Consider the following 23,836-nt stretch of genomic DNA (forward strand, 5'->3'; position numbering starts at 1 on the left):
GTGCATGATAGGCAAGCAGGACTGAGCAGGTCCCCAGCACACAAGGTGGCTCTTAAACCCCCTCCTCTCCTCCCTGCCCTCTCTCCCCTTACTAGCAGTGACCTTGGGCCCTCTTTACCATATGACCTTCCTATCCCTATTGCCCAGAAGTCTCCTTGGAGGGGAGTCTGACAAGTGACACTTTAAAACTGTATTCCACATTCTTGAGTGGTTTGTGCCTAGTGGGTGGTACTCGATACTGGGTAGGGAAGGTGGGTATGGCCTCAGTATGCTCAGAGGAACAGTGAGACAACTGCCAGATGTCAGCTGGGATGGGTCTAACCTTTATAAAAAAACAATTGGCAGGGCTGGGGGAGTAGGACATTTTTTAGAAGCATGTGCAACAAACAAATACAACAACGAATGTCCCCCCAATCAACCAACCAAACTCCAAATAGACTGCATCAAATGTGGGGAAGGAGGAAAGATGTCTTTGTGGGATTGAGTCGTGAAGCTGGGAAGCCTAACGAGGCTCCTGACCTGGCTTTCAGGATGGGTAGGCAGGAGTGGGTGTCCACACACATGGCTCATGTGATGTCCTCAGCCCATTCATCTTCTCTCAGAAGATGTGACATGGTGTGTGGACAGTGTAATCCCAGCTCTTTCCCACGTGGGCCCATAGTCTTGTGCCGCCATCTATGTGAACACTAGAACCAGGGGCAGACAGATGTGGCTTTGCTGCTGTTCTCTCCATCTCCACATGGTGACAGACACATGAATGGCCTTTGGTGCTCACAATAATGACATTCTTAAGGATGCAGCTTTTAAATTATTCAGCATCACATCTGTGAGCACACCACAGGTTCTGTTTGGAGATAGGATTTTCTAAAGGGGGAAGAGTCAAGTATCCTCAGGGAGGCTAGGCTAGGGAGGACCAAGCTCTCTGTAACAGTAATTCCAACTTTCCTAACAGGGCTGGGTTAAAACAGATTGATGAGCCCCACTGTCATCCAATCATAGCCCTCCTGATGGGCCCGCCCCCTTACTGTGCTCCTGACACACAGGCTGCTCAAGGGAAGGCACCGTGCAGTTTGCTTACACCCACCTGTCCTTGCTCCTGATGATCTGTACTCTGCCCCTCTGAATGCTCTGGACTGCGACTTTCCTCAAAGAAGCTCTAGGGCAACTCAGAGGTGAATGCTCAACAGGGAAGGAGTCCAGTGGGCTTTGTACACCCTGGCCTAGCAGTAGAAGGTGCAGGAGCCAAGGACTCAACTTCCCTCAGCTGATGGCGTGCAGAGAGATTGCCAAAGGTGTCTCCCAGGCTACTCTTTTCCTCAGTGATGAGGGTCTGAGGTCCTGGGTCCCTTCCGCTAAGCAGACAGCAGCTATGGAACTAGACCACTGGAGTGTGGGGCAGGGACAAGGAAGCGTCAGATTTCTTCTTTTATATTTTAGGGCCTCTGCATGTTCCAAAGTATTTCTGGGCATGAGACGCAAGTCTGAACACTAGATTCCTTTTTGTTTCGTGGACGTGGTAACCACTTGGCCTGAAGGCAACTTCAGATGTATTACCAGTGGCCCCATACTGTGACTGCAGCCGATCACATGCCAACATGTTCAGATTCAACAAGTCCTCGACCTTGGAGTGTTTGGATTTTAGAGTTTTGGGTTGGGGACACTTTCCTGGCCTGTAAAGGAAAAGTACTCTGACGAATCACACTGATTTGACCGGAAATGCAGCCTGCCCCTAGGGCACTGGGGAAATCCACCTAGGTTCATGCCTCCATTCTCCTAACTGTTGCTGAGAAGTCCAGGAATGCACACAGGTGGACATGGTCCATGACACATGCTGCAAAGCTGCTGGCTGCGGGGCCCTGACCACAGGACGCCAGCTAGATGATCTGGAGGGTGAGCAGAGCATCCAGCTGCTACGTGGCTCTCTGTGGGCTTCTGTAGGTCCTCACTGTATAGAACCCAGGCTGGTGAGGTCGTCTGTGTGCTAGTCTGTTTCATGCACATCTTTACACTGCTCCTGGAGCTGCTGCTATTATTATTATTATTATTATTATTATTATTATTATTATTATCATTATCATCATCATCATCATCATCATTATTATTAATCATAATTATTTTTCATGACTGTCCTTTTCTCTCTCCATATGTTCATCTATAAGCATGGGTATGTGCATACCATAGTTCATGTGTGGAGGTCAGAGGACATCCTCACCCACGGGTCCTCACCTTCCACTTCTTCTGTTCTGTGTTCTGGGAATTTGGGGAAGGAAGTGACTGATCTGAGCCCTACCTAGCCCTAAGGCTGGGTTTTTCTGCCTGTCTGAGGCATACATCCATGGTGTGCTGCAGATCGTTCACTCAGCACAAAGACTGCCAAGAGGCTGTGACCATGGCATGGACAAGATGCTATGACCTGGCCCAGGGGACCAGGGCTAGTAGTTATGTGTGGCCTTACCCAGAAGTTACTAGTTTGACAGACAAGAGACAAGCACAGGGCATTACTTTCAAGGTTATCCTTTTAAGTGCTGTTTTGCTGGGCTGTGGCTTGCTGTAGCAGCAGCAGCCACATTACAAGTTCCACATGCTAGGAGAAAGTCACTCTCCCACAGATACCTGGAGACTAGACACAGCGCTGGCTCTGAAACTTGATGGGGCCCATGGCTCAGTTTTCTCTTGCAGGTGAATCTGATAGAATGGATGGCAGGCTGGCACTTGGGGCCAGGGCTCTGGGCTATCACTCAGACAATTATTTGTAAGCCATTTGCATTTTGTGTGCCTGAGACTGATGCATTCAATAGACTACATTCAGACATGTAAACTTTACACTAAGCCGTGAGAGTTCCCTGGAGTGTTTGCTGTGGCTTGCTAGGGGCTGTCTCTGAGTCTCCCCTCCCTTCTCCCTGCCCTCTGGTTCTCTTTTCCTTCCTTTCTTCTCCCATTGAACTATTTGCTCCTGAACAGGCAGCTTCTAGGAGAAATGACTTCTTAGCTGGCAGGATTCTTTGCAAACTCCTCCTCAAGTTCCTCAGTGAAATGGAGCAGACCCTGCCTGTCTCATTGCCCTCATGGAGGGAGGAAAGAGGACCCTGTGACAAGACACAGATAGTGCTTGTCATCCACCAGTTTGCATTTTTTAAAAGACAAGGTCTTGTAATACAGCCCAGATTGGATTTAAACTTGTTTTAAGAAGGAAGATTTATTTATTTTTCTTTTATGTGTATGAGGGTTCTGTCTGCATGTATGCCTGTACACCACATGTGTACAGTGCCCATAGAGGCCAGAAGAGGGCGCCGAATCCCCTGAAAATGGAGTTAGAGATGGTTGTGAGTTACAGAATGCCAGAGCATCCCCTGACAGGGTTCTAGCCAGTGCAACTGGCACAGACTGGTGACACCACACACACTCAGCCCACAAGCTCTCTTTCCTGGACTCCTGTAGGGTGGTTTTCATGTCTAGGAGCATCCAACAGCGTAGGAACTGGGCTGCACAGAGAAGGTGTTGTGTTGTCTTACGTGGGTGGGTTGAAGCCTAACTCTTTTTTTTTTTTTTTTTTTTTGTCTTTTTTTTTTTTCGGGGCTGGGGACCGAACCCAGGGCCTTGCGGTTGCTAGGCAAGGAAGCCTAACTCTTGGTACCTGTAAGGTGGCCTTAATTGCAAAGAGGATCAGTGTTTAGGTGAGGTCACTAAGGTGGACTCTAAGGGGAAGTAGACACAGATGATGCCACACACAGGTGAAGTGGCTGGTGTCTCAGGTAACTAGTGCAGTGTGTGGCTCAGCCAGGCAGGGGGCATGGCGAGGCTATGCAGCCACAGCACTTATTTCGCTCAGGTTGCAGCAGAACATCAGACTGTGAGGAGGGAGAGTGCTTCAAAGAATATCAGGGAGTTACCCACGAACTCGTAAATGTCAGCAAATACTTAATACAAGCAGCACTGCTTCCTCCTCCTCCCCCTTCTCCCACCCCCTCTCTTCCTCATTCTCTTCCTCCTCTCCTCTCTCCCTCCTCTTCCTCTCCCCCTCCTCATTCTCCTCTTTCTCATCCTCTTCCCCTTCAACATTTCAGCAAATACTTAATACAATCAACAGTGTTTCCTCCTTCTCTCCCCCCTTCCTCATTCCCTTCCTCCTCTTCCCCCTTCTCCCCTCCCCTTCCTCATTCTCTTCCTCCTCTTCTCCTCTCTCCTTCCCCCTTCCCCTCCTCATTCTCCTCCTCCTTCTCTCCCCTTCCTCATTCCTTCCTCCTCCTCTCCCTCCTCCCCCTTCTTTTGCCCCCTCCCTTCCTCATTCCCTTCCTCTTCCTCTTCCTTCTCCCCCTCCCCCTTCCTCTTCTCTTTCTCCTCCCTTCTCTTATTTTCTAGATAAGGTTTTTCTTGTATTTCTGGTTGTCCTGGGACTCTCCCTTCCTGTAGACCTGGCCTGCCTCTGCCTCCTGAGTGCTGGGATTAAAGATGTTCATTCACCACCACACTTGGCTTCTAGCAGGGTTTTGTTTTGTTTTTGTTTTTTGAAGGGAGAGGGGACACGGTCTCTTTATTATGTAGGTCTGGCTGCTCTGGAACTCAGTATGTAGATTAGGTTAGGTTGACCTTGAACTCTCCGAGATCCACGGGCCTCTGCCTGGGTTGGGATGGGATTAAAGGCCGGCAGCATCATGGCCTGCTCCTGCACATGCTTTCTTAAGGAAGGCACTTCAGAGACTCAGGGCGGTGGCCTGATCTTAAGTGACGACATCAGGGAAGGGCTAAGCAGAAGCAACTTCTTGTGTTGTTGAATCCACGGAGGCCACTTGTGTTGGATGCTGTAGCTCATCCCTAAAGCCAGGTCTCTTCCCTGATGTGTGCCCGTTGGGGTGGGCAGCATCTTGGTAGATGGTGACAACAAGCAGTTACACCAGAGATTGCAGGGGACATGGACCGAAGAACCTCCAGGACTTGAAACCTCCCAGACTCTTTGAACAACCCCAGGTAAGGCTGGAGCTGAGGCCTGGGGGCAGGATCTCTTCACTCTAAACCCACCGCTCCTGGTGTGGGCTGGGGCAGAAAGACTGTCAACTCCCACAAGCATCGCGGCCACCTCTCAGCTCTTGCCCCCATCCATGCTAACAAGAACATTCAGACTTTTCCTTCCCTCCCTCCCTCCCTCCCTCCCTCCCTCCCTCCCTCCCTCCCTCCCTCCCTCCCTCCCTCCATCTCTCTCTTTGAGACAGGGCCTCATGGAGTTCATGCTGGCCTCAATCCCCTGCCCTTGAGTTTGCTCTGTAGAAAAGGATAACTTTAAATTATGGCTCCTCCTGTCTAGTGTGTGGGTGACAAGTGTGTGCCACCGTACCCAGTTTAGGTTCTGGGGACTGAAGCCAGGGCTTCGTGAATGCCGGGAGAACATTCTACCAACTTCCTTTGCATTTAAAGAATCTTATCACCTATTTACTTCTGGCTTTACTACTCATGCTGGAATTCTGAATCTCTAAACACATCTCAGGCCTGGCAGACTGCTCCCACGATTTGACGTGTTGTCTCTTTAACTGCATCTATTTTACCCAGCTTCAAATGTTTGGACCTGAAGCTACATGTATGTTTGATTTTATTCCAGGGCAGGATATAGAACTGAGGTTCTTGGTGGCAGAGGAGAGATGGGGCCACCTGGGGACAGGGAAAAGCAGGGGCCAAGGGCACAGTTCCTTTATCATCCATCATATCTAGCATTCCGATTTCCCAAACACAGTGCATGTGGCAGCCTGCACTAGGTGCTGTCTGGTAAAAACCTGTAAGTTCCTTTGTAGGCTGAAAATTCCGGAAGTCACGTGCTCTGGAAGACCTATTTGACTCAGATTTCTTCAAGCTCTTTTTACCTGGGTCTTGACCTTGGGCCCTGGCAGTCTCAGTGAGCCTCCTGCTGGATCCATTTTGTGAGAATCTTCTGATTCCCCTGGCCTTTCTGACCACCTCCTTATCCTTAACACTGATGTCCATCTCCCTAGCTTGGCCACAGCATCAGCAAGAGTTCCTGCCACTGTCTACTCGCAGTGATCTCCATGTCCTCTGTGCCCTTGCTGCGTCATCTCCCTTATGTCATAGCCACCATCCTGGCCCTCCCTCAGGTTTCCCAAAGGTTCTAACGATCTTCAGGTGACTCTTATTACTTTGGCAATAACCTTACCTTAATAGTTTAGCCCATGTAACCCTGTCTTAATCATCCTGTAGTATGATTCTTCCATATCATGGACATGACCCTCTGACCTGCAGGCAGATGACCTCTGAGTACCCATGAAGCCCTGTTCTCAGAGCAGGCCTTAGAAGAGGCTAGAGCGAAGCCTCCTCCTGACTAACGTTCAGATCCAGCGGGTCATGGGCTGCTGACCCAGAAGATTTCAGCCATGATCTGGGGGGTACCCAGGGAATGGCCACCCAGCCTCAGTGCTCACAGGCTGTTCTGGATCCTGATATTTTCAGGGACCCAGAGCTTCAACTGGGTCACATTGGTCCTTATGACCATTTTATTTAGCCAGAACAGGCCCCCAGAGGGGCCTGAGCTGGGGTGGGGTAGACTGCCTCACAAACCTTGGTTTTCATTCCTGAAGCTCAGAAAGATTTAAGAGGAACAACACTTACTTCTCTTATCCGTGGTATTGTGCACAGTAACAGTGGGTACGCCAGGGCCTGGGTCCAAAGAGCAGAGAGATCACAGGAGAAAAAACAAAACAGGTCATTAGTTTAGAGTGCAAGAAGAAACTAATCTTTTCTTATGACATGAGGTTTGTCTGGGTCCTGAGGCTAATGCAGCCAGAAGACGTGGCTCTCTAACATCACATCTAGGTGCATTACCAGGATCCTCTTGATGGGACACATGGTGGCTACATGGGTATTTGACAGGTGTGGAAGATACTTTTGCTACACAGAACTGAGGACCAGATATTGGATCCCTGGAGTCCACATGAAGGTCCTGTGGGCTTGGTGTCCTGCCTATGATTCCTGTCTCAGATGAGACACAAAGGGTCCCCAGAACGAGGAGATAAACAATACTGCACACTCTGGCTTTGAATGAAAGTCTCTGCTTCAATGGAGAAGGAGGAACAATTGACACCGACCCCAGGCCCTACATGCATGTGTACACACACTCATATACACAAGTGCATGTAAACATGGAAAGTGAAAAGAATCCAGGTTATGGTGGTGTCCTCTTCAGGGTGTGCAATCGGTCCCTGCTTGGCATGCTAGCATTTCAATCAAGGTTTGGCTACTCCATCTTTCTTTTTGCTTCTTGGATTCTTTGAACAAGACACCAAAAACCTGGCAACACTTGATTCTGACCGACACCACTGATCACTCTTGTACACATTTCCAGATCACCACATGGCATAAGCCACCAGTTTGCAAAATATTGAATTTGGGTTAAAGGCCTGTAACCTCATTTCCACGACTGAGCTGCAGCCCCACAATGCCTTCCTGGAATCTGTATATATTACTCAAGTCTCAAGCTTGAAAAGCAGGCCACCAGAGCACTGGAAGGAAGCCACCATAGTCTCTGACTTCCTGCCAGACTCTCCTAAACTCTCCAGGACGTGGGAATGGGTTTTGAACATGTGAATCTGTTCACGAAGCCCCTTCGACTGGCAGCTGCTCAGCTCCAGGGCTATTCAGGGTGCAGGAGTTAGGAGAAAGCTCCTAGGACAGCAGCTGGCTCAGCCACCCAATGGTTCACTGCTCTGCTGCCTGCAGCAAAAGCAGGACCCAGGTTAGATGCATGTATTTTTAGCTTGCTGTCTGGGGAGCTCTTTTCCAATACCCTCTTGCTTCTGCTGCTGTCTCAACTCTTGTGCCTGCTGGAGGCTGAGCTGTCCCCAGGGGTTGGTTGCTCTCCCTGGCCCCAGGTATCAGATGGCCGCTCTTTCTCTTTTCTGGTGGAAAGCCTTCAACTACCGAGTCTGAAAGTGCACCCGCCCACAACCATAGGGCTGGTCAGTCAGTCAGTCAGTCAGTCAGTCAGTCAGTCAGTCAGTCCCTCCCTCACTCAATCACTCACTCACTCGCTTGCCTTCTCTTACAGGGTACCAGGATTCAGGCTGTGATGTCACGGCCTTGGACATTACTGGCATGCTAGTTCTCATCCCTCCCCTCGGGTGTGTGTGTGTGTGTGTGTGTGCATGTACATGTGTGTGACATCAATGTTATAGGATGCATATTTAGGAACGACAGTGTTGGGGCTTTGGATCCACAGGGTCTCTGTCAGCACTCTGCCTACTTCCAGGGTCTACATGGCATGGAGGGCCAGGGATCTGCCCACGGGTCCTTGTGTGGCTCAGAGACCTCATCTGGAGAGTTGACTTTGCAGTCCAGGCCCAAGAAGGATGCTGAGAAGATGGCTCGGTTGTTACGAGTGTATACTGCTGCTCTCTGCTCCTCCCTGTTCCAGAGACAGCCGCATCTTCTTGTGCAGTGCCAGCCTCGTCTCATAGACAAGAAGGTCGGTGTGAATGGATTTGGCCGTATTGGGCGCCTGGTTACCAGGGCTGCCTTCTCTTCTGACAAAGTGCAGATTGTTGCCATCAACAACCCCTTCATTGACCTCAACTACATGGTCTACATGTTCCATGGCAAGTTCAACAGCACAGTCAAGGCTGAGAATGGGAAGCTTGTCATCACCGGGAAGGCCATCACCATCTTCTAGGAGCGAGATCCCGCTAACATCAAATGGGTGACGCTGGTGCTGAGTATGTCGTGGAGTCTGCTGGCATCTTCACCACCATGGAGAAGGCTGGGGCTCACTTGAAGGGTGGGGCCAAAAGGGTCATCATCTCCACCCCTTCCGCTGATGCCCCCATGTTTGTGATGGGTATGAACCACGAGAAATATGACAACTCCCTCAAGATTGTCAGCAATGCATCCTGTACCATCAACTGCTTGGCCCCCCTGGCCAAGGTCATCCATGACAACTTTGGCATCGTGGAAGGGCTCATGACTACAGTCCATGCCATCACTGTAACTCAGAAGATTGTGGATGGCCCCTCTGGAAAGCTGTGGCATGATGGCCATGAGGCAGCCCATAACATCATCCCTGCATCCACTGGTGCTGCCAAGGCTGTGGGCAAGGTCATCCCAGAGCTGAACGGGAAGCTCACTGGCATGGCCTTCCGTGTGCCTACCCCCAATATATCCGTTGTGGATCGGACCTGCAGCCTGGAGAAACCTGCCAAGAATGATGACATCAAGAAGGTGGTGAAGCAGGCGTCTGAGAGCCTACTAAAGGGCATCCTGGGCTACACTGAGGACCAGGTTGTCTCCTGCAACGTCAACAGCAACTCCCACTCTTCCACCTTTGATGCTGGGGCTGGCATTGCTCTCAATGACAACTTTGTAAAGCTCATTTCCTGGTATGACAATGAATATGGCTACAGCAACAGGGTGGTGGACCTCATGGCCTACATGGCCTCCAAGGAGTAAGAAACCCTGGACCACCCACCCCAGCCCAGCAAGGATACTGAGAGCAAGAGAGAGGCCCTCAGTTGCTGAGGAGTCCCCATCCCAACTCAGCCCCCAACACTGAACATCTCCCTCACAATTCCATCCCAGACCCCATAACAGGAGGGGCCTAGGGAGCCCGCCCTTCTCTCTTGAATACCATCAATAAAGTTTGCTGCACCCTCCAAAAAAAAAAAAAAAAAGAGTGTATACTGCTCTTGCCGAGAGTCTGAGTTTGGTTCCCAGTACCCAAGATGGGTAGCTCACCCTGGCTCTGTCACTCTAGCTCCAGGGGGATCTGATGCCTATGACCCTCTGAGAAACCTGTACTCACATGTGCATACCTCCCCCCACATGCACACATGCACACACGCACACAAAGATGAAAACAATCCAGGAGTGGGAGGGGGATATCTTAGGGGATGTCTTGGAGAAGTAGGAGGTGGAGTTGGGGTTGATATGTTTATAAGGCATGTTGCAAATAAATTTAAAACTGTCAAAGAGTAAGTAAAAGAGACAAATAAATAAATAAAACCTAGATTTTGCATATGGCAAAAGTGGTGGTATTTGCCATTCTGGTTCTGGCTTATACTGCTTAATGACCTCAGTCTTCGTATTCCTTGAAAGTGATGGACTTCCCTTCTTCTTAATGGCTGAAGAATGCTTCCCTCTCTTATGCATGCTACATTCTCTTTACCCACTCACCAGTAGGCACCTTGGCTGCCTCAGCCACTATGGAGCGCTCTGACAAACATAGGTGCCTGCAGTGTTCTCCCTGTGATTCCTTCTAGGACCTGCACAGCTGACTGCAGTCCTGGAACCTCCAGACCAATTTCCACATGGCTGTTCTTAATTCTTGGGACCCTTCTCTACCCACTCCTGTGCTGTGCCTCTTCCTTATCCAGAGATGGGCAGGTCAGAAAAAAACGAAGGCATCTTGGTTGCCTGTGAATTTCAGAGAACCGATTGATGGCTTTTTCACTACAGATACGTACGTCCCTGTGGTGCTGACAAAAATGATTTGTTGTTTGCCAAAAATTGACATGTAGCTAGGTAGCCAGTGCTTCTATTCACTACCTCTGGCACCACCTACCTAAAAGAAAGAAGCTGCTGGAACATGAGTCTGTCCCCTGACAGGCAGGTAAGCACTGACTGCCAGGTTCGACATTGAGGCACACTGTGTGCTTCCAAGATCCCTTCCTGCAGAGCCCATTCGGAGAGCAAGGCAGCCGTTGAGAGATAAAGAGTTAGCCACGCACAGAGAGAACATCTGCAAACATAGCACGCCCCACGCTCTTATTAATAATGAAAACAATTATTATTTATTCAGTGCCTACCATGTAAGCGGCACCCTGGTAACTCTTTCCTATGAATAATTTCAACTCCAATCTTCACAGCACTTCAGACGCTTCTCAGACGAGAACAGCGGTAGAGAAAGCTTTAAGTCTTTTGTCTCATTTATGCAGCGAGAAAGTCACAGAGCTTGGACAAGGTGTCATTTTCTAAATGGTGACTTTTAATACATGTCTCTAAACAGAAATTTAAATAGTAAAGAGGGGGACTGAGTGACAGCTAAGGACCTGTTCATCCCTCCCCCAGAAATAGCCTAGAACCTTCTAGAATACCCTAGTGTGTATCTGTCACATTTATATGTAAATGCTGCATTTACATATAAACAAAAAGGTTGCAAATAAAAAATTACATGCAAAATTAAGGAGACCCAAACTCTGCACGACTGTACAAACTTCTAGACCATTAGAGCAGTCTTTGACACGAAGCTAAAGAGCTTCACATGGGATTTTACACGTTCACTATCAGGTTTACAGTTATCCACCACTAAACATGAAAACTCCATGACAAACCTGGAACTAGAAAAGCTTCATATTTCCTCTTATAAACATGTTATAAAGTATGAAAATATTTTAAGCAAATATTTTTAAAGATTTATTATACCTGTTTCCGAGACTGGGTCTCACTATATAGTTAGCCCTGGCTATCTTGGGAATAGCTTTGTAGGCCAGGCTGGCCTTGAAATTGCAAAGATTCTCCTGAGAATCTGGAGGATGGGCCATCACACTGGGTTTATTATGTTTATGGACATGCATATGATATGTATGATATGTATACATAGTTTTTAAGTTAAAATTCTTTTCTGTAAGTTTATGGAGTTTTTTGCTTGCTTATATACCTTTGCACAATGTACATGCCATGCCCTCAGAGGCCAGAAGAGGCCCTTGTGTCCTCTGGAACTGGAGTTACAGAAAGTTGTGAGACTTCATGTAGGTGCTGGGAATTGAACCTGGGTCCTCTGGAAGAGCAACCAATGCTCTTAACTGTGGAGCCAACTTTCCATTATTATTATTATTATTATTTTGTTTTATTAAGACAGGATCTCTTGAGGTAGTCCTGGCTACCTTGGAACTTGCTATGTAGACCAGGCTGACCTCAGGTTCACAGAGATCCTCCTGTCTCTGCCTCCCAAGTGCTAGGATTAACAATGTGTGCCACAAACCCCAGCTTTATTTTTTATTTTACTTATAAGTAGGCATGTTTGTCTGTATGTTAGTGTGTGCACATGCATGCAGGTGCCCAGGAAGGCCAGGGGCGTCAGATCCCCGGAGCTGGTGTTACAGATGCTGCCTGGTGTGGGTACTGGGAACCGGACTCAGGGCCTCTGGAAGAACAGCAAGTGCTCTTAACCACACAGCCATCTCTGCAGCCCAATGTGTTAAATGCACAGATAAAAATAACACAAAAATATGTGGATATATGCCTGTAAATGCCACTGAATCTTAATAGCGAACTGGGCTTGCCCTCCTTGCTTAAAACATGAGAAAACAGATGGATTTGGGGTTTCCTGTGTATCGTCAATTGGCACAAAACTCTCAGTGGAAACACAGGGAAGGGCTGGAGAGATACTCGCTGGGTAGCTTTGGCTGTGCAAGCATGAGGACTGAGTGCGGATTGCCAAGACCCATTAAAACCTGGTTGTGGTGGCAGTGCCTCTAACCCCAGCACTGTGGACCGTGTGCAGTGATGTCCTGGAGACTTGAAGGTGAGCTAATTGATGAGGCTCCAGCTTCTTTGGAGACCTTGTTTGAAAAGATTAAGGTGAAAACAATCAAGGCAAATGCCAAACACTGATGTCTGACCTTCATATGTGGGTACATACATCATATAGATATGTTAAAGACATTTTAAAAATGACTCTCAGAAGCCCTTGGTTCTGCCAAGGCTGGACCCCCCCATCCAGTGTAGGGGAATGTCAGGGTGGGGAGGCAGGAAGGGGTGGGTGGGTGGGTGAGCGAATGTCCTCATAGAAGGGGGATGGAGGGTGGGATGGGGGTTATGAACGGAAAACTGGGAAAGGGGATAACATTTGAAATGTGAATAAAAAAATATCCAATTAAAAAAAGATTTGAATAGAAAAAAAATGACCCTCCAAGCCTTGGCATAGGACTTCCTTCCTTCCTTACTTCCTTGTTTCCTTCCTTCCTATCTTTTCTTTTCCTTTCCTTCCCTTCTTTCTCTCTTTCTTCCTAAATATTTTACTTTTATGTGTATGTGTGGGGATTGTGAGCAGAGGCCAGAAGAAGGTACCGATCCCCTGGAGCTGGAGTTACAGGAGGTTGTGAGCTGGAGACATAGGTGCTCAGAACTGAACTCAGGTCCTCTGGAAGGGGAGCAGGCGCTCTTAACTGCTGAGCCAACTCTCTAGTCCTCACAGGAGTATATCTTGAAAGAAGACAGACAGATTTTTTATTTCATAAAAAATACTAAAAAGAAAATCGATTGTGGAAATCTAATTAAAACCACAACGAGACACCATCTCACACCTTCTAGATTGGTGCAATCACAGATAGCACACTGTGGAGGATGTGGAGAGAGAGCTCTTGTACACTGTGGGTGAGACTGTAAATTAGTACAATGACCGTGAAAAACAGCACCAGCACGCATTCAAGCTTACAAAGAAAACAGTCAGCTGGCCCAGGTATCCTACTACTGGGTGTGCACACTAAGGACACCCAGTCAGAAAGCTGAAAAGAGACTTGCATCCTTGTATCATGAAAGCATTGTCAACATAAGTCAAGACACCTAGAGACCAAGTGGCCATCACTAAAGAATTGAACAAAGAAAACAGCATAGTCCCATGGGAGCACTGTTTATTCCCTAAAACTCCTGTAATTCATGATGGCTTGGACTCACCGCTAGGACATTACGCTCAGGAAAATAAGAGAGACACAGGAAGACGAAAACATTCTCAGAGACGCAGAGGAGGAGAATGTTGGTGAACAAGGGGTTGGGAGCGTGGGAGGAAATGCTGGTCAAAGGATACAAAGTTTCCCCTAGACAGACAAGAGAAGTACACTCAAGAGTCCGTCATGCAGCACAGACAGAGGATACTAGAACTGTGTTGTATCTCTGAAGATCAATAGGACAGTGTGCCTTCTGTACTGTTATATAGCACATGTCAGGGTCACATGCCTTGTGGACTTCATGTGCTTCTTATCCTTAGTCTCATTTCAACAGCACTGCTGCTAATTTACTGCCACCTCGGAAGTTAGCTCTTTGTCCCCTGGCTGTGGGTATTTCTCTTGTGTTCTTCTTAAGTACTGCCAGCACATGTGTGTGTGTGTGTGTGTGTGTGTGTGTGTGTGTGTGTGTGTGTAAATACCTAGGCTGAGCTATAACTTTCAAAAGTGATATCCACATCACATAAACAAAAGGACACATGCACTGAGCCCCACCCCCACCGCAGGCACAGTTCTATGCCTCCTTTACTTCCCATCCCAGAAGGCCACTGGGCAATGCACATGTAAAGTCTGCTGAACAAATTAGCATGAATGAATGGTCTGCTAACTGCCATCTTGGCCGCGACATATCAAGGTACAAACTTTAAATTGGGCCAATGAAAAGTCTGAAAGACTGTTTTCTGTGCCCTGTTTTTAATTTAGGTCATGGTGGTTCTGTACCCCCAAATCTCACTAACTGCCACCAATCACTGACTTAATTTACAGATCTGAGACCCATGTCACAGCAGGGTCATTGTCATTCTGTAGTATGCTTCCTAGGCTGGTCAAGTCAAGTACAATTAAAACTGTATTAAGGAGACACAGATGACATTTAAAGGCCTCCCTTCTATGTCTATAGATTACAACCTGGTCCTCTCCATCCCCTGCAGACTCCTGACCCATACTCATCACTCTTTAAATTATTTATTTACTTGTTTTATGTATATGAGTACACTGTAGCTGTCTTCAGACACACCAGAAAAAGGGCACCAGATCCCATTACAGATGGTTGTGAGCCACCATGTGGTTGCTGGGAATTGAACTCAGGACCTCTGGAAGAGCAGTCAGTGCTCTGAACCACTGAGCCATCTCTCCAGCCCTATGCTCATCACTTACTGTTGCTGTAATAAAACACTGGAGGAAACCACTCAGGGGAGGAAGGTTTATTGTGGGTTGTGGTTTCAGCCCATAGTTCATTGGTTCCATTGTTTCTGGGTCATGCCGAGGCCTCAGTGGGGAATGTGTGGTAGAGCAGATTGGCTTACCGCATGGTAGATAAGAGAAAGAGAGGGAGAGAGGGAAAAAGGGGGAGAGAAAGAGGGAAAGAGGAGGAGAGGAAAAGGCAGAACAGGAGACCAGAGAGACCAGGGACAGGGCCTACCCTTCGAGGCCCTCCAGTGACCCACTTTTCCCAAGCAGATCTCCCTCCATGGAAACCCATTAATAGGAACTTGCTGATATCAGAGCCACCATAGTCCAATCACCTCTTAGGAGCCAAGCTTTTTAACCCAGGAAGGAGTGACATATCTATATGTAGGCCATAACATGGCCTGAGGTCAGCTCCTCCCAGAGTGGTCAGGTTCCCTCATTCTGTGGCTATCTAGGCCACAGTGCCATTGAACTTCCCTGCAGAAGATCAGTGGGCTACACTCTTTGCTGTCCGTGGATTATGTCAGTGCCCACTTCACCACTCCGTGGTGAGTAGGAGGCACATTCATTACTTTTCTGTTGCTGTGATACAAGCACCACAACCAAGGCCATTTATAGAAGACTTTATTTGGGCTAATGGTTCCAGAGGGGTGAGAGTCCCTCATGATGGAGAGGCGAGCTCACATCATAAGCCACAGGAAGCAGAACGTGCACACCTTAAGTAAAGATGAGAGAGAGAGAGAGAGAGAGAGAGAGAGAGAGAGAGAGAGAGAGAGAGAGAGAGAGAGAGAAGACCCATACCAGAAGAGGGCATCAGATTTGGAGCCCAGGGCTGGGCTTTAGACCTCAAGGCCTGATCTGACGACATGAGGTACTCCTGCTGTAAAGGTTGTACCTTGTAAACCTAACCAACAGCGCCACCTACTGGGGACCACGTGCTCAAACGCCTGCGATAATGGGGGATATTTTCATTTAAATCACCACGGTAGGCTTCTGAAAATTGGTGGACTTTTAGGAAAACATTCAAATAAAGAATTTCCTCCTAAGAAATAATGACCAAGTAGAAGACTCCCAAATTGGTCCTTTGACCAGACCTGTGTTATTGCGTCCCTAAGAGATGAAAGAACATGGTAAAAACATTGTATGCAAACAATTTTGGAGGAAGCCTATAACATACCCTAAGCTCATCTCTCACAACGAGGGGGTTACTAATGAAGCTGCGATGTGTGCTCAAGGGTATCTTCTCAGTGTCACACAGCTCTGGCCAAAGGCCAACAGTTCCACATTGAGAATCTCCCTCTAAAATACAAACTGGCTACAGCAATGGGCAAGCCTGATGGGGGTGGAGGAGGAGGCCCAGAGTCTGGGGAGACACCTCAGCACAGCTGTGTATGAAGTGCTGGGGCAGCAGTGGCAGATCACCTGCAATCCTGGCTCTCAGCAGGCAGAGGCAGGAGATCCCTGGAGTAAGCTGATAGCTAAGGGAGCCGAAGCAGCAAGCTCTGACCCTGCCTCGATACGTAAGGTAGAGAGAGAGTGACTGCAGGAGGAATTGGGTGCCAAAACTGGGGCTCTTTGTACAGTACACTCAGTGCATGTGTACTTACACACACACCTTTCACACACACATTATATACACACACACACCATATACACACACACCATCCACACACACACTTACACACACACCATCCACACACACACTTACACACACACCATCCACACACACACACACTTACACACACATCATCCACACACACACATACACACACCATTCACACACACACATACACACACCCCATCCACACACACACACCATCCACATATACATACACACACCCCATCCACACACACACACACACACACCATCCACATATACATACACACACCATCCACACACACACACACACCCCATCCACACACACATATACATGCCATTCACACATGCCATTCACATACACACACATACACCATTCACACACACAAACATACCATCCATACACACAATACTTCATCCACACACACTATTCACACACACACCACTGACACGCATACACACACACATAGACCACCCCCATACCATTCACACACACACACACACACCATCCACATACACATACACTCACCATCCACACACACATCACACACACATACATACACACCATTCACACACATACCACACCCACCTCTACACACACACACACAAACCATTACTCTCACCTCTGTACATACACCATTCACACACATACACCATTCACACCCATCCCAACATATACACACATGCACACCCACCAGTCACATACACACACACAGACACACACACCACCCACACCCCAACACATACACACACACATACCATTCACACACATATACACACACAGACACACACACAGACACACAGACACACACACACACATACTTCACACAATACACAAAAGTAAAGAAGGAGAAATCCTCAGTTGGAGGGACAATGGAGGCAGAGGGAGAGGCTGGGCTTCATTCCACTCCTCCTTGGCCTATCTTCTTGCTACTGTATACTTTCATCCATTTTGAGGCTAAAAACACACAATTATATTTCTCTACAAGTCCCTCTGTCCATGAGGCCAGGTCTTTCCTATGTGAGGGTTCTATTTGTACACAGTCTCACGTGTATGCCTCCGTATGTACACAGTCATAAACTCACGTGTACAAGCATGTGTGAACCTAAGATTCTTTCAACCCTATGCTAACATTTCTTACATCTTTGATAATTCAGCTTGCCTTATCGACAGTGCCCCTTGGAGCAAGAACACAAATGGAGCTGGAGAGATGGCTCAGTGGTTAAGAGTATTGGCTGCTCTTCCAGAGGACCCAGGGTTCAAATTCCAGCAACCCCATGGTGGCTCAGAACCACCTATTAACTCCAGTTTCAGGGATGTGGCTCCCTCTTCTGGCCTCTGAGTTTACTGCATTCACACTCATGCAGGTAGAACATACATAAAATAAATCTTCAAAAAACAAACAAACAAAACCGTTTGTTACCAACATCAGGAGATAAATTGTATTTTCTAAGCATTGCTTATGAAGAGGAGAACAGGAAAAATTGACCTTTCAAAAATTTTAGTTAGAGCCACAGCTTATTTTAGCGAAAGTTAAATGTTTGACTTACAGATTGCTATTGCTCCAAAAAGGGACAAATATGTAGGTGAATTTATGACCACCATGCTGCGGTAGATTATGTTGGCTAATGGACAGAAGGTCACGCATTTGGACTCCATTTAAAGTGAAATTCAGAGTCATACAACAGACTTGCAAAGAGAAAATACCTATTCTTTGTGTTACCGAACTCCAGCCCCATGTGGTCGAGCGCACCGGCTTGCGACCTGTCCGGTGGGGTGGAGAGGTGAGAAACGGTTTGACTGAGAAGGGCGCGGAACCTTAAGGGGAAGCCATCGGAATCAATCCATGCACAGAGACAGAGCTCATCTTCCTCTCTCACTCTCGTCTGCACCCGGGATGCTCTGACACATCACTCCGCAGACGCTAACCTCCTACTGTGTAAACAATAGAGATTCTCGCATCCCAGGTGACCCCATGCGTGCTGCTGGCGCTGATGAATGCATTCAAAGATCAGCTGCACGCAGGCGAAGGAGGCAGGTTCTGGCCGCTGGGGATAATTGGCAAGGGCCCTGCCGTGTGCAGACTTCAGATCTCTTTATTTACCAGCTCATGAATCATGTATGGTTGGTGCAGAGAATGTATACACCCAGGTGATATGATCGTCCTAACGAACAGGGAGCGAGCGGGCTACCCAGATGACGGCAGATAATTAAAATGTTTGTTCCTAAGTCGGTATTTCCCAGTCAACACTACAGACGGGCTTTGTTGCTGTCTGACTTTGAAGTCTTGTTATCAGTGACATCAAACCCGGGATTTAGTGCCAGCCCCACCCCTACCCACCCCCAGCCCCCCTGCGTGTACCCCACAGCGTTTAGCTTTGCTTCAGTTCAATTTTCTGTCCAGGGAACTTGAAAGTGATTCCGTTTTGCAAACAGAGTCTGAAGGTACTGCTCAGTGGGGGTGCAGAGGTGGGTGGGTGGGCTGTTTCACATGGATGACGGAGAGGCTACACCAAGCTGACTGATTCTCACCGCACGTGGCCTCTTGGTACAAAAATTACGTGTGAGGCAAGCCTTCCCAGCGACTGAGACAATAATAATAATAATAATAATAATAATAATAATAATAATAATAATAAGTTTTTAAGAGGGAGGGGCCTCGGCAGACTCTGGGGTCTCAATGCTTCCTACAGGAATCTGATTCACAAAGGCTTCCAGACTCGAGACTCCCCTGCATTTATCCCCTGCATTTAAGTCTTGGAGCTTAAACCGTGTCACCCTGACAGACTTATTGAAACAAAATTAAATCTTTGTTTACTGAGAGAAGGTCTTATGTAGCCCAGGCTGGCCTTGAACTCACTATGTAGCAGAGGATACCTTTGGGCTACTTACCCTCCCACCTCCAACTCCTCCATGCTGAGACATCAACTATGCATTACCTGGTCGGTCCCAGTGACATATTTAGGGATTACATGGAATTCAGGGTGTGATGGCGGAACTCAGTTTTTAGTTTTGTGATGAGGCAAACGGAAGAGGACAGTGCTCCAATGCATACACACTGTCTGATTTGTCCCCTAAAGAGCTGGGACTAAAATCTGGACTGGGGCCTCTAGGCCCTGAAGGCTCACAATGCTCGCTACTTGACTCACGTCTCACAGATCCTGGGATCCTGACTGTAGAAAGGAAGAGTTTGTATTCTAGCTCAGTGCTGATTTTCAGTCAGACAATTGCATCTTAATTTGATTCCCAATGATATATTTATCATCATTGGGTCATCAATCATTATTGGAACTTTGCAACATCATCATTCTCCTCCTCCTCCTCATCATTGAGATGGGGGTCTCTCTGTACCCCATCTGGTTTTAAATTTACAGTCTCCCAAGTGTTGGGATTGCAGCTGTGAGCACAGCACAGCCTACTGTTCTCCACGTGAAAAAATGTTCAGGACCTCTACAGTACGTCACCGGTCAATGGCATCCGGTTAAATAAATGATCATCCGAGGCATCCGTGGTGTGTGTTCCCCAGGAATGATCACATGGTCAAGTCATCTTAGTGGCTGTGGTGACTCTTCACTAGCCTCCCAGCTTCCAGCCACGTGCCTCCATGCCACGAAAGATCCTAGATCCTGTCTGTCTTTGGTAATGGCCACGCTGTGACAAGAATCCACAAGTAACCCTGTCAATCACTAAGTTCAAGGGGAAAGGGCTGTGCATTCTTCCCGGGCCTGGGCAGGATGGTGGGTTTAGAGGGATTCTGACAGCTCCCCTCCTTGTGGGAATGTCAGCAGCATCCTGAGAGGAGTGCTCACTTGGGTGAACCAGTTACAACAGGCGAGCCTCTCAGGCCGCTCACCCAGTGTGGGTAATCAATGATTTCTTTACTCTCAAAGAGGATCAGTCCTTGACCGGCTTCAGCCAGTGGGAGAATGCAAGCCTGTGAAGCTGGTCATGTGCTATGCTTCAGTCTCATGGCCCAGCAAGGGCATCATTTCTGAAGTTTTCTGCCTGGATAAATCCAGGTCTTCACAGTGTGTCACTAGGACCCTGCCTGGGCCGCTTACTGGGTGTCCCCACGGCAGTGGCAGGAACATACTTGGCTTCAGGAAAGGTGGTACTCTGACCCCCAGAAACCTCTGCATTTGACAGAAATGACTGGACATGCACTTTTCCTTCCAGCATCAAAGGGATGAGAAGAAGTGTATCATGGGCCCGGGGTGTGTGGCTGGCAGGACACTTTCCCAGCACACAGAATGGGCTCCATTCTCAGCACCACATAGATGGAGCATGGTGGAGCATGGCTGTAATCTTCACACGCTGGAGATGGATACAAGAGAGTCAGGAGCTCAAGGTTATCCCTAAGGGCCAGCCTAAGAGGAGCAGGATGCAGTCTCTGAAAAACTAAATCCCAACCCTAACACCAAACCACATCATCCAGGCATGTCCTTTTCAAGGTTACGATGTGATGTTGACGACTAGAGTCCACACTCACAAACCGCACACTAGTTACAAAAAATATTTGACAAAGAACTTCATAATGTTTTGAGGGAGCTTCTGATTTTGTGTGGAGTCACAATCATACCTTCCCTTGGTCGCACACAGCCCAGGGCTGCAGATGGAACACGTTAGAGAGAAAGGCAGCCGGCCCTCCACGCTCTTCCTCATGCTGGATTCCACACACCTTCTCTCTTTTACCTGCTGAAAGCTTCCCATCTCCATGGTCACATCCTCTCTCTGCCACGTTTCTCCCACCTAAGGACTTCTGCAGTTGTAACATAGCCTCTTCTGATTAGGGTTCTGGATGCTTCCATAGCTCACAAATATCTCACACGGGCTCTCTTCTGGCAAGGGCTGTGTGTTTAACGTGTTGATATCTTCCTTTCCCACCCAGAGTTCCCTTCCCTCTTCTCCTGTGGACCCTCCAGTGCCCTCAATATTTGCTCCAGCCTCCTCTGTAAGATTCTGACTGTACTTCCTTTGCTGCGGCCATAGAAACAATGACAACAGGGACAGGCACTGACTGCCGTGCCTTGAATTCCTGTGTGCCCTGCGTGCCACTCACTGCTCTGATCATTTGCACATAGCAGGTCATTTACTCCTTAAAGGGAGCCTACAAAGTGGGAATTACATGTGCTTCATATTCATATTCTGTGAATAAATGGAGGTGTAGAATTATAGGGGCCACAGTGGCTTTTACACCCTGCCTGAACACTCTGCGCTGTTAGCAGAGCTCTCGGACTCCATGCTTCATTATAGAGTATGGGTCCTTTGAATAAATATGGTCCCCATAGACTCATGTGTTTGAATGCTTGGCCCATGGGGAGTGGCATTATTAGAGGAGGTGTGGCCTTCTTAAATGAAGTGTGTCACTTGGAGGTGGGCTTTGATATATACACACACACACACACACACACACACACACACACACACACACACACACACTCAAGTCTTGCCCGGTATGAAACTCTTAGCTGCCGGTTTTCTCTTAGCTGCCTTCAGATCAAGATGTAGAATGTCTGGCTTCTCCAGCACCAAGTTTCCCTGCACACTGCCATGCTTCCCCCATGATGATAATGGACTGAACCTCTGAAACTGTAAGCCAGCCCCAATGAAGTGTTTGCCTTTATAAGACTTGCATTGGTCATGGTGTCTCTTCACAGCAATGAAACCCTAACTAAGACATAGAGTAATAGGAGACCTCCTTATTCACCCTCTACTGCACTTCCTAGTTCAGTAAGTTTACATGCATGCGAACAACCACACGCGGGTGCACACCACATGTGCACACCACATGTGCACATGAAACAGAGAAAGAAAGAAACAGAAACCTCACCAAGACCAGGGAGAAAGGACAAAGAAACAAGTATAACCGTTCTTACAAATACAGGCAAGGATATGCACGTGCATACTCGTGCATCGGGGTGAGTGTGTAGGCATGCACATGTGCAACTACACACATGTGCATGTGTACACCAATGCTGGCCTAGGCCTCACTCCTTAAATTTATCCTTCGGTTTTTCTTTTCTGCAGTTAAAATCTCCATTTCCTGCAATCCTCCCCATTTGATCACAATAGTGAGAAATTAGGGATGATTCGAGCAAAACCAGCAGTGTGTAACGGCGGGCAAGTATTTTACAACACACATGTGAGTGTCCCGTGGAGAGGAAGCACCGGTGTGGTCTGAACACACAGTGACAATGGTAATTAATTCCCTCTTGCTTTAATAACCATGTTGTTAAAGTGTGACAGAACAGATGTTTCTTTGAAACACCAGCTCTTTCAGAGCACATGACAGTTGTCTGGAGGTTCAGCTCCTCGTGAGGTCTGAGGGTGCATGGAACAGGCCAGTGTGGGTGAGGAGTCGATCAAAGGCAGCAAGGCCCTTGCTAGGGCTCCTTTCTATACAAGGGAACCAAGGAAGAGGCACCAGGCTAGAGGTGGTTCTAGAAGTGGCACCAAGACACTGGGCATGGCATGCTTTGTGGGTCAGAACAGGGCCAACAGTTCAGGAGCCTCAGGAGAAACCCTCTCGAAGGTCACTGCATGCCTGAGATTACATCCCTCTGTTGGGATGCCAACACCCCCACAATTATGGAAATTGTGCCCTTGTGCCCACCTCCAGCTGCACTGATGACATGGGATGGTTGGAACAATGACAGTTCTAGCTGTAAGGTGGACAATGACTTTAGAGAGATCGTAAGGACAGTTTTGGAATCAGAGTTGTTAGAAGACAGCCAGCTTCTAGGCAAGGAGGCAGGGCTCAGTTCCTTCCACATGAGTTTGAGGCCATAGTTGTAAGTCTCCTTGCAGCACTTAACTCCAAGGGTTGATAAGGCAGAGGGCGTAGGTGCTGCTGGTTCTGAGGGCTGGTGACAGGAATATGTTTATGGAGATGTTGCTGGCTTATGGCAAGTTCCTTTCCGCAAACCTCAAGTCAGAGTGAGGTAGCCTAGAGAAAGACGCACACAGCCTGGAGGCCTGAAGTTCAAGGTTATAGCACCTGCAGGGTTGTTTGTACTCCCTGTGACTCCATAGGAACCCTTCCCCAGTATCTGACAGCTTCTGGCGGTGGCCAGCAATCCCTGGCTTGCAGACACCTCCCTCTACCCCTTGTTGTCACAGGTTATCTCTGCTCATGGTGGCATGGCTTGTCAGAGAGAGAGAGAGAGAGACCATGCTGATGATCTAACAGAGAAGTTGTATCTGAATATCCTCAGTGTTCTTGGCATGAAGACGTGTCATACATCAGGCCTTACCCAGGCTAGTCCATCCGAAACCACCATCCACACAGAAAATAAGAATTTTGTGTCTACACAAATCTTTGTCCATTACAAACTTTGGTCT

At 48.0% G+C, this 23,836-nt stretch overlaps 1 protein-coding gene and 1 pseudogene across 5 annotated transcripts in view; one reads left to right on the top strand and one right to left on the bottom strand.

Moving 5' to 3' along the window:
• The window catches only part of Dpp6 (dipeptidyl peptidase like 6), a 919,475-nt gene that overhangs the window by 22,408 nt on the left and 873,231 nt on the right, over positions 1 to 23,836 (bottom strand). For all 5 annotated transcript variants that reach the window (XM_017592501.3, XM_017592503.3, XM_017592504.3 and 2 more), the window contains exon 17: positions 6,610 to 6,657. In XM_017592501.3, the coding sequence (XP_017447990.1) occupies positions 6,610 to 6,657 (48 nt within the window). The remainder of the gene's footprint in view (positions 1 to 6,609; positions 6,658 to 23,836) is intronic.
• On the top strand, positions 8,265 to 9,655 carry Gapdh-ps89 (Glyceraldehyde-3-phosphate dehydrogenase, pseudogene 89; annotated as a pseudogene).

Source organism: Rattus norvegicus, chromosome 4 (genome assembly GCF_036323735.1).
Source record: "Rattus norvegicus strain BN/NHsdMcwi chromosome 4, GRCr8, whole genome shotgun sequence".
NCBI classification, from domain to species: Eukaryota; Metazoa; Chordata; class Mammalia; order Rodentia; family Muridae; genus Rattus; species Rattus norvegicus.